This window comes from Acartia tonsa, chromosome 3, assembly GCF_053477335.1.
Source record: "Acartia tonsa isolate MP-2025a chromosome 3, ASM5347733v1, whole genome shotgun sequence".
Lineage (NCBI taxonomy): Eukaryota > Metazoa > Arthropoda > Copepoda > Calanoida > Acartiidae > Acartia > Acartia tonsa.
In genome coordinates, this window is record NC_137262.1 from 53,819,249 (window position 1) to 53,831,240 (window position 11,992).

At 32.4% G+C, this 11,992-nt stretch overlaps 1 protein-coding gene across 1 annotated transcript; it reads right to left on the minus strand.

Moving 5' to 3' along the window:
* Positions 1–3,129: 3,129 nt before the first annotated feature.
* LOC145314583 (methylcrotonoyl-CoA carboxylase subunit alpha, mitochondrial-like) lies at positions 3,130–4,457 on the minus strand. The gene is made up of 3 exons (XM_080154562.1): positions 4,294–4,457; positions 3,870–4,044; positions 3,130–3,276 (listed from the first exon to the last, which is right to left on the minus strand). Exons 1-2 carry the CDS (start codon positions 4,322–4,324, stop codon positions 3,902–3,904), a joined length of 174 nt encoding a protein of 57 aa, XP_080010688.1. The 5' UTR covers positions 4,325–4,457; the 3' UTR covers positions 3,130–3,276; positions 3,870–3,901.
* Between the last annotated feature and the right edge of the window lie 7,535 nt (positions 4,458–11,992).

Genomic DNA, 11,992 nt, shown 5'->3' on the forward strand with positions numbered 1-11,992 from the left:
ATGTAGCAGACGGGGACGGGCAGGGGAAATAAACAGAATAAAAAGGGGCAGTCATATTCTTGCTAGCAGCTGGCCGGGTCCAATAATCTTTTAATATAAAAATCACACCAAAAAACCTCAATATATTTCATCAAAAACAAGTTGTGATTTCACTTTACATGGCGCTATGGAAATCTATTATTCAATTAACAATCCCTTTATAATTTCCTACAAATTTATTGGATTAAACTGGATTTCATGCCCTTTCTTTGATAACTCTTATATTGAATTAATTGCCCATTGTCCCCTCCCTTACTCCCTGGTGTTCCTGTATATGAATGGATGTAGTATATACGTGGATATATTGACAGGGGAAAATTTAACGTCAATTTAGCTTGCTAACATGGGCCTCATTTATTGGTCAGTTCGTTTATCTAATAGGCGGGTAGGGAATAGGGTAAAGGGGTTGGAGGGGGGAATCGATATTTTATCCAGCTACAAGTTTTCCTTTATTAGAGTACATGATAATCTGGTGTAAGGTCCAAGTTATAATAAATCCATTGGTGTATGTAAAAAAGAATTATTATAATAGTTTCCTACATATTTATCTTTATATAATAGTTTCATATTTCAGAACTTTAAATGTGTAAACACTATTATATTATTAGTGGCGCAACTTCTGTAAGATTAGAGTGTGTCGGTTCGGAAGTCCGTCGATCATAAAGAAAATCATTCAAATTTTGTTTAAAAAAATGAGAATTTAAAATCTCCATGATAGATTAGATATTTTTGATATTTTTATTTTTAAAATAAATAAAAAATAAGGCAAGAAAAAGATTTTTCTGTTCATGCCTAAACCCTGCGGGGGCACGAACCCTTCAATGCCTATATCTGCTGTGCCCTAACCCAGTGGGGCTACTCGAGTACCTAATACAAACTAACCTATCTAAAAACTACCCCACAAAATTTTAAATTGATTTTTTTTTAAAAAGTGATTGGTTTCTGTGCAGACTGCCTTACTTTCTTATCATTGCAAATATTAGATTATTCGCTAGTAAAAAAATATTTGTCCTTGTCCTATTATTTATTGTGTATTATTATCTTCTTATAAAAGACCCCAAGTAGCAAGGGGCACGTGCTTAGGCATAATGAAAAGGGGAAGTGGCTTTAAAAATTTAGAACCATCTGTACGATTTAAAAAAAAATGCAATAATTATTATGGTACGGTTAAAATGTTGGTTTATCGGCAATACTAGTGTCGTATGGAACTAACACTCACTTAAAGAAAAGAAAAAACTCATAAATAGTACAAAAAAACGTTTGATTTTGAATATACCTATCTCATTGTTAAGGCTTCGCCCCAAGAGTTGATTGGAAGATCAAGGGACGGTTTCCATCAAAGTGCTTAGTTAAATAAATAGAACATTAGAGGGATAGTTTGTCATTAGGTTATATTGGAAACTGAGTAGCCCCGCAGGACTGATATACATTGTTCTACTTTGTATTATATCTATGACTAGCGGCTACGCCCCCCAGAGGCCTCTAGGGGCACTTGAGGAGAGTCAAATTTTATAACCCAATTTTATTATTTTAGATTTTAAAAGAAAAAGTAAAAAAAAAATTTAGGGGGAATTTTTTTTTTTTTTGGGGGGGGGGTGACCCCCCCCCCTCCATTTTATATTTTAGTTATAAAAAAAAATTAACAAAAATTTTTTTTTGGGGGGGGGGATTTTTTTCTAGGGGCGATTTCTCTTGGGAGGGTGTTGGTACCCTCCCCCAAAATAGTTATAAACCTTCCCGGGACCTATGAGAAGCTACTCTGTTAAGGAAAACCCGATCGGTTCAGATCCTTCGGTACAAACACACTGACAAACACAGACATCCTGTTACTTTAGTATAAGGATTACAGAATATGTTTATTTTGAAAATACAATGAATATAAAAATGAGCTCTAATAAAACTCTATTGTCATTATAAGGAAGTATGCAAGACTTTGTATGAATGAAATAGATTATAAAGAAAAGATTAGTAAAGCACACTTACAATTTTAAGTAGAAAATAAATAGAAAAGAGTTTTTCTAAAATAAAGCTGGAAAGTAAATTAAAGACCGAATAAAAAAGATACATTTCAACTATTCCAAATTTTCAGAAATTTTCCGACAGTTTTGCGAAAGGCTTTTCATTCACAATCTTTACTCCTAGACTCTAAATAAAATTAGTAACATTAGAGAAGGATGTCTGAATCTCAATGAAAAAAAGTTTTAAACCCTCACCGGGCCAGTACGTAAGATCTTAAGAGACGTACAAACGGACGCACAGGCACAAATAAAAAGTATGGTTTGTTTGATCCAACTTTATCAAAAATAAATGTGCTTTTTACGTAGGTATCTTTTTTATATTATGATATTTTTTTGCCATCTTTTATAAAACACTATACGTACTAAAAAATTCTCATTTGTCTTAATATACTATACTGGCGGTTGGATATTGGTTATAGCCCCTTGTGTCAAGAGGCGAAGCCACCAACTGATTCATTTTTTTCCGGCAACTCTTTATTCACTTGTACATAAATACAAACAGATAACATTGGGATTAAAAAACTGGCGGTTAATAAAAGCTCCGCGGCGTCCCACAGGGTTAAGCTCTTTCATAGCCCAGGACGGAATTAATACCATAAAAAAACCTAGTTTTTACCACTTTTATGGTAAAATTTTACCAGCCTATACGATTTAAAAGGTGGTAAAATTTTACCGTAATCGTGGTAAAAACACTTTTGGTGGTACTTTCTCACGCTTTTTACCATCGATTTTTACCACAATTATCGGTAAAATTTTACCAGATTTCCGGTAAAATATTACCATTTTAGGACGCAAATTTATACCAGATTTTGACCAATTTTTACCACTTTTTTGGTAAAATTTACCGCAAATTTCTGGTAGATTTTACCGAAAAAGTGGTAAAACTGTTCAACACCTGGTAATATTTTTGCCCTAAACTGGTAAAATTTTACCAGAAATAGGGTAAATATGGTAAAAATTTACCAATAATTGTGGTAAAAACGGGTGGTAAAAATCACGAGAAAGTGGTAAAAAACGACCTTAATTATAGAAAAACCTTGCTTGTACACAAAACGCAAAAATAAAAAAAAAATTGTTTTCATTATTATCTTTATTGATTGAAACAACACTTAAACATATTTTTCTTGATTCTACTGCTCTGGCCGCGAAAACTGTTGCGCAACCTCCTGGATTTGCTGGGCACCGGCCCCATTCGACCTCGGTATCACTGATATTCAACCTGGAATAAAATTGCTCATTAGTTAATTAGATAATTACAGGGATATAAAGGGATAAGACAATGGCTGATAAATTGATGTTAATCTCTAATGATGATACACATCGTTACCCCTTCTGTAGATTACAATAAGTGATTGAAATGTTAGGACACTCAACTTAATGAACCAACCAATAAAAAATCAATAAAAGTACCCAAGGTTGTTAGGCCAAAGAATAAGAAAATGTTATTTGAAAACTTTGGGGGCTAGTGTAATTTACAGCCCAATGTCCCATCCCTCCCTACTAAATATCTAATCTATAATACAAAGTAGAACGATGTCTGTCCGTCCGTCTGTCCGTCCGTCCGTCCGTCCCAAAGATAAAGCCTATACTCGCTGTTTACGCAAATGTGTCAGAACTTCCCCCCCCCCCCTTACTCTCACACCTAAATTTTTTCTTTTGAAAGCAAAAATAAAAGTGTGTAGGTTCGACTCCCCCTCTCCCCCCTCATTCATTTCCTACAGGCATCTTGACACGTGGCAAAAAAATCAGCAAACTTATCTAACTAAACATCTTTGAAAACGCAGAACGAGAAAAAATAAAGGGAAAGCTTACCTGGAAAACATAAGCAGTAACAACATCCCTGGCTAACAAGAACATGCTGTGTTCATACTACTCGGCATCATAACAGGGAACCCGATCTTGTCTGCCTCCGCCTTCAAGGTGTCCAGGCTCTGGTCCTCTCCGTGGTAACCGTGGATTATCACCTCCCCTTCCTCTAGAGCCACCTCTGTTATTTTTAAATGTTTTCATTTTGAAAAAAAAAAAATTCGATGATTTTTAGTAAGTATTTTGGAAGATTAATTTTAAATTTTTTTATCTTAGGTACTGCTGTTTTATTAGCGCAGCAACTTTATAACAAAACTGTACGTCAGTCCATGGCGAAATTACAAAAAATGCATTGCTTTTAAACGTTACATTTAATAAATAGGCCTACCTAAAGATTTTCTAACTTTTACTTTTTAAAACAAAAACTTTCCTAGAGTAATGTGGGGGGCTGCGTCTTTCATACCTATCCCCGCCCCCACCCCGGCCTCTACCTCTGTAAGAACTGCGCCCCCTATCACCTCCGCCTCCACGTCCCCTGCCTCGTCCCCGGGATATTTCCACTCTCAGCCGTTCACCGGCATATAATGTACCGTTCATTTCCTTAAAAAATAAAGTGAAGTAAAAATAACTTCAAGACCTGAAGTTTGTTTAATAACAATAAGGTAAAAATAAATCAAAACAATTCCCTATAACTTAAAAATACCTCCTACCCTTGTGGAATATTCTAAACCCTTCTTGATCTCCCTAAACCTAACTAAAAGCAGTAGTGAAAGTTTCAAACAAAAAATTCAAGTAATGAAAAGGTGAAGGCAAGCCTTGACTTTTAAGGGGGTGGCAACACCCAGCCATTTTGTTGTAAAGAAACCAAAATATTGTTTGTATTATTATACAGATCTACAAAGATAAATATAAGCTGCGAAACTTTTCTGTAACTTACTTCTTCAACTGCCCCCTATGTTTCAAATGCTGATCTGAGGTCTTGTTTCTTTACAATCTAAATAAAAGAATTTGTTATAATCAAAAACTATAGGTATGAAACTAAAAAAATACGACAAAAGTAGAAACCTTATACTTTTTAGCTAGACCAAAATAATCAGTAGGTAACAAGTTTGAAATAGATAGGACAATTCCTACATGCTTGAATTAATGATAATAGCTATGAGTTTCGTCCATACAGACCGGCCATCCAACACTAATTATAGAAAAGCTTCGCGTTTACAAAAAACATAATTCCCTTCCACAAAATAACAATGATAACGTTTATGAGAGTAAAGCTCTCAAATAAGACAGTGGGACAAACGGAATTTTGTTGGTAAAACTTCAAGGATTTTAAGGGATAAGGCAATCCCCGATAAATTGATCCACATCATTAATGATTATTAACAAAATTACATCTTTATAATTATAATTTTTTTTTCAATTTTGTACCCCCCCCCCCCCCCCCCCCCGACTACCGACGAACAAGTATTTTAGGTTAGGTTAGGTTTTAGGCTAGGGAGCCGAGCGCTGCGGCTAGGCAGGCAAGTGGGCCGAGCGCTGCGGCTAGGCAGGCAAGGGGGCCGAGCGCTGCGGCTAGGCAGGCTAGGGAGCCGAGCGCTACATTTCTAAAAGGATAATACCACCTACTCTAATGAATGTAGAATATACGTGGATATTACGACAGGGGGAAAAAATTGTCGTTATTTTAGCTTGCTAACATGAAATTCGTTTATTGGTCAGTTTGTTCAACCAGTAGTAGGGTAAGGATTGGGTTTAAAGAAGGGGGGTATCTTTATTTTAGCCAGCTGTGAGCATCTCCTTATCAGAGTAAATGAAAATGTGGTACAACATCCCAGTAATAATATATCGATTATTTTTATAAACTTTAATGGAAAAAACATTAAAAAAATAATATACCTGTCTAGCTAACACTCTGGTAAGGGTTTCCATAGTCTTAAACCACTCCCGGATTAATTCTTCCCATAAAGTTAGTCCACTCAAAACCTAAAACAAACGAACTTATTTTGACAAGTAGAAAAGTTGGTGGAAAAATAATTCATCTAAATTAATGAAGCAAAAATTCGTCCCCAAACTTCATTTTTAATTCTTGATACAGATTTTAAAGGGTGGGGCTTAAAGGGTGTTAACTCCACTCAACCCGTAAAACCCCTTATTTGTTTCCCTTCAAAATTAAAAAAAAAATATATTAGATTACCAACCTCAAACCTTTGAAATCCCTCATTTTATCCCTCTTAAAATTAAAAGCTTGACGTACAATCAACCATTGGTTGTCTTTAGGACGATTGGCAAATAGATCTGATTCCTGTACTGTAGAACAAATAAAACATTATGGAATGGATATAGAATATACGTGGATATTGATGACAGTGGAAAAATTGAAGTCAATTTAGGTTGCTAACATGAAACTCATTCAATGGTCAGTTTGTTTATCCAGTAGGACGGGACGGAATGGAGTAAAGGGGGCGAATTAGGGTTATCGTCATTTTAGCCCACTGGGAGTTTTACTTTATTAGAGAAAATAAAAATCTAGTGTAACATCCAAGTAATAAAATATCTATTTCTGCAGGTTATCTTAATTATAGTATAGCTAACATTACCTCTAGAAACTGATCCCAAAGTTCACAGGACACAACAACATAGAGATTAGCCTTGATCCATGTGACAATGAGGGTCTGGAAGATGGCCTGGGTCAACCTTCCTCCAAGGGTGTCCTCCCTGATAAGCATAGATAACTATTAACTAAAGATCTAAGAACAAATTAAATATAAATAGGCTATTTTTATTTAAGTGTGTAGGTAGGTATAAAGTATACTTTTTATCTAAAAATGGTATTTTTGTCTCTGATTTTATTTATCGCGTCGTATTATAGACAGCTTTCCGCGACTGGTAAAATGAGAAATTTTCAGATCAATAGCAATTTTGTTAGCCCCGAGGGGCCAAAGGACTGGCCTAACAAAGCTGGTATTGATAATATAATTTCTAGACTATTGTTCATAGAAAATTGTCTGTAATACGTAATTTTTCAGTATGGCCCAGAACCATTTTTAATCCAGGGGATATTTATCGGTTTCAAAGCCATACTGGAAACTCTTTGTTTTCAAATTTTTCAATATTGAAAAAAAAATTTCTAAGAGGATAATACCAAAAAAACAATTTAATGGACATTTTATATAATACGAAAAATTTCTTCCTTTCCCTGTACCTTATAAAAATCGTCGGAAAAAGCCGTTTTTTAAGCAAACAAAAGCGCGTTTTGCTCTATCTGTGAGATATTATGAATAAGATAATGTTAAGATGAGAAAAATTTACGTTCACAGTCCCTTTAAAGACACAATACCTGTAATAATAATGTACAAACTTTTCAACCACTAATAATACCCTGGCCTTTCTAATTAAAGCCTAGGCAGAGCAATGCTGGTTAGCTCAAACGTGTACCGTGGTTTCTGTAGAACTGTTCTTCTGAAGCCAATACAGGGTTACGAAAGTTTAAATTGATGTTTTTTTTTTTTAATGTTAATATTAAATGTAATATAGTTTTGTAATGACATATAAAATATATATTCGATAGAATATAAAAAAATATAGTGCATTCAATATTAAAAAAAATATTTAAATATATATATAGTTGTTAACCATATATGATCCATATAAGAATCTATTTCCGGCCGGGTTCTTAAAAGATATTGCCGCGTTTTTTCGACATTTTTTAAGCTATGAATAACAAGCGCGACATTCGCGAAATCTAAAAGAGTATACAATGATTTATTTAATTATTTCGCTTTTGATGGTACGGCCTTCATAGAAAAAAAAAGATTATCTTCAATCCATTTTTGCTGCATATTAATTAATGCATCTTTTTAGAGCTGTGTTAGACATTAGAAAAATTGCTAAAAAAATAATTTAAAATTCAGTATTTTTATGTTATATACTCTGTTTGAAATTCTATCGTCAACGTTCAATCAATCAATGTCTAAAAAACGCCGAAAAAATGTGGCATTCATCTTTCAAAAACCCATCTCGGTGGTATTTCCGGTTGGCAAAGACAACATAAATATAGAAATCATGAAACATTGTTGTTCCACAATTTTGCCACATTTTTAAACATCTTGCTTAAAAAAAATCTTCCTTGTAAATTCTACAAATTTAAATATTTAGAGAAAATTGAGTAGTAATTTACTTCTTGATTCAAAATATTTGATTAAATTGAATCAAAACTAATAATTATTTTTGGCACTCTATATTCAAATAATCATAAGCTTATCCATAGTGCGCATGCGCGCACAGAGGTGCCATAAATTTCAAAACTTAAAAATATAAGTTTTGTAGCGAAATTAATTACTCTATAATTCGAAATCTCTGTCTTTCTTTTAGAAACATTCAGGGGAATATACGAAAGCTTATATTTATATTAAAGATGAAAAGTCGATAAATTCAAATGCACACGGCACATCTGCGTAAACACACCCTGGATTTTTTTTCTTTTAATTTTAATTCGTATGAAGCTAGCTCAAATAAGTAAATATTAAATTTGATATATTTTTGATGATGCGGGAGGATGTTTTAAAAGAAATGATGAAATAATTTTCAAGGTTTTAAAAAAAAGTTAGCTTCTTTTATGCGAAAAAATTCAATAAAAAGTAAAAATTTTTACCAAAAAGTTGGTCAAATTTTACCAAGTTTTTTTTTTGTTAAAGTCCAAAAATCTGGACTTAGCCTAAAAATTTACCTTGTCAATTTTTACCAAAAAGTTGGTCAAATTTTACCAAGTTTTTTTTTTTGTTAAAGTCCAAAAATTTGGACTTAGCCTAAAAATTTACCTTGTCAATTTTTACCAAAAAGTTGGTCAAATTTTACCAAGTTTTTTTTTTCGGCAAAGTCCAAAAATCTGGACTTAGCCTAAAAATTTACCTTGTCAATTTTTACCAAAAAGTTGGTCAAATTTTACAAAGTTTTTTTTTTTGGCAAAGTCCAAAAATTTGGACTTAGCCTAAAAATTTACCTTGTCAATTTTTACCAAAAAGTTGGTCAAATTTTACCAAGTTCATTTTTTTTGGCAAAGTCCAAAAATCTGGACTTAGCCTAAAAAAATACCTTGTCAAATTTTACCAATTTTTTGGTAAAAATTGACCAAATTGCGTTTTTTTGTCTAAGTCCGAAAATTCGGACTTAACCTGAAAAATAGAGTTGTAAAATTGACCACATTTTTGGTAAAACTTCCAAAAGTGGTAAAATTAAAAAAAAAAAAAAAAATTTAAATTTAGGCTTCATTGTATAGAAGTCATTATTTTAAAGTACTACAACTGATTATGAAGAGCTGTTTTTTATTTAAAACACCAAAAACGGGTTTTTTTGTTTCGTCAAATTTTACAAAAAAAATGGTAAAATTTGACTAATTTTTTGGCTAAAATTTTTGCTGGTAAAATTTACCACGAAACTGGTATATTTTACCAGGTTGACCAGCTTTACCACTTTTCTGGTAAAACGATTTTTTTTTCTGGTATTTCGTAGAACCTGGGAGGAGCCAAGCCATCCTTTTGCGGGATATAAACTGATTAAGCTTTAACCCTTTTGCTGCTAGATTATTAACAAAAGCATAAACAAACATGATGTTTATACAAACAAACTAAAAATAACAGTAAAATTTGGCTAAATCGAATGTCTAAAAATAGCTAAAAATTTACTTAAAACAAGAATGATAAAATCCATAAAAGCGAATATCTGAAATTAGACGGTAGGAATAACGATCAGCAATTCTTGTAGATAAAATAAAATTACTTCCTTATTTATTTAAGGATTTTCAAAACTTTTTTGTGTTACAAATGAAAAAAAATTTCGTACCATAATACATTTAGTAATCTTTCTAATATAGAGCTCATTTAATGGTCAGTTCGTTCATCCACTAGGAGGAAAGAGGATGGAGTAAATGGTGTGGAGGGGGGGGGGGGTATTGTTATTTTAGCCATCTGCGATCATCACTTTATAATAGTTCATGAAAATTTTGTGCAACATCCAAGTAATAATATATCGATTTCCCCGCCTTTTTAAAATGAATTGTCCATAGAACTATATGATTTTCGGACAAAATAATTAAATAAAATAAAAATTGCGCTGCATTAATAAAACACTTAAATAGAGACAGCAAGAGATTGTTATTTTTTCCAACCATTTGTTATTATGAATGTACATAATAAAATAATAGGTAAAGAACGTGTGTATGATAATTCGATATCCAATAATTCTATTTTTTTATGGTTATTATAATATGGGAGAAAAGCATCGGTATTCTCAAATTAACTGGACTTTTAAAAAGCCAGACTTTTCTAAATTTATCACAAATAAATTTTAGTATGATTTTTTAAAGTTTTTGTTGTTCTCATTAGCGAAGCTGCTCTATAATGTTTGCATGTCAGTACCTTCGTTCGCATGTCTAAATATTAGGGTCCGTTAATAGCAGCATATTTTTTTGTTATTGGCGGTTTTAAAGAATTCAAAAGTTTTATACTAAATAAGTTTAATAAATAATTTTCTTTGTATATATAAGATTATTGATATCTAACATTCTTTTTAAATAATCTAAATTTTGGTCATATTAATTGCCCCTACAACTCATTCTCTTTTTATATGCACGTACATTTAAATCAATAAGGCTTATAATTTATCAATTATTTTACATATTATTTTCATCTGCAATTTTAAAATATTAATACCTAGTGTTTTTAAAAATATAATAGCAATCATCTAAAAAAAGAAACAAATCAGACAAACGTACATGAACAATATTCACAATGACAAATACCTTACACTAGAAGAAATAGAATATCATTTGGAAAATGAAGCAAAAAAAATAATCAACTTTCCACATTGTGCCAAATCGCTCCAAAATCATCATTCACGATAAATGGTTGATTATAAGCAAATTGTATAAAATCGACCAAGAAAAATAACAATCTTTATATAAACGTAACAGGATCTCTGTATGTATCTGTCTGTCTGTCTGTCTGTATCGAAGGATCTCGCTAACCGCTGAACCGATGTGGTTCTCCTTTACAGTGTAGCTTCTAATAGGTCTTTGGAAGGTTTATAGCTATTTTGAGGAGGGTTCTACCACCCCGAGCAGAAATCGCCCCTAAAAAAGAAATGAAAATAGAAAAGTCCCGCTAGGCGGTGCAACTTTAGGGTGCCGAAGCCTTTTAAACTACAATTTAAAGAAGGGGGTCGAATTCCGGACCTCCCCCCCCCCCCACCACCTCTAGAATAAAGTTATTAAAAAAAACTTTTCAAAAATTTACATTGTGCCACAAACTTTTATTATAAATTTCGCACAATAAAAAATCTAACACTATTTAAAAAATCTCTGAAAGGAAGATAAGAAAATGGCCATATGTCTTTGATAATATATTCTAAATAAAATCATCTGCTATTAAAATGACAATAAGGAAATGCCGAATAATAAAGCAAAGTAAGTCCTTCTTGCATATGAATACCATACAGTGTTTTATAAAACCAACAAAAAAATAATTGTTAAAAGCGCAGTTACTCTACAACAAAGGACAACACTCCGATTGAGACTGCGAGGGTGAAAATTATTTCAATTGCATAAATTCAAATGCATTACCTTACAAAAGTATTTATTGATTTATTGACAACACCTGCATATAACTGTGTTATTAAAAATTATGTTTAAGTCTTATTGTCACGTTTACTTTGAACATAATTGTCTCCTTGCTTGTAAAAGGGATATTTTATTTTAAAAAGATAGCACAAAACCTGTCGTGGACTAATATAAAGCCTCCCTTTAATGAAAAACTTAATTGGTTCAGTGGTAAGCGAGATTTTACCGGGAAGACAAAAACCTTACTACTTTATATTTTATATTATTATAGATTTAATTAAATGTAAATAGCTCAAACTCTTTAAGAGCCAATATAAATCTTCACTGAAAAGTAAATGAGTGACAGGCAAACATTTTTATATTTGTGTAATTGAAAAGTAAAAACATTGTCCATTTTATGGAAACACTAAATTCCATTGAAATTATTATGAGCATGGTTTTTAAAATGGTTTCTTCCGGGCACATGTTGCTGCTAGGGAGTATGGGTGTACATATTACATATTTCAAGTGGTGCAAG

Coding starts and splice junctions, on each gene's coding strand:
- LOC145314583 (XM_080154562.1), bottom strand. CDS start 4,324: ATGAAAGACGCAGCCCCCCACATTACTCTAG. Junction 4,045..4,293: donor AGCCCCCCACATTACTCTAG/GAAAGTTTTTGT, acceptor TAAAAATAACAG/AGGTGGCTCTAGAGGAAGGG.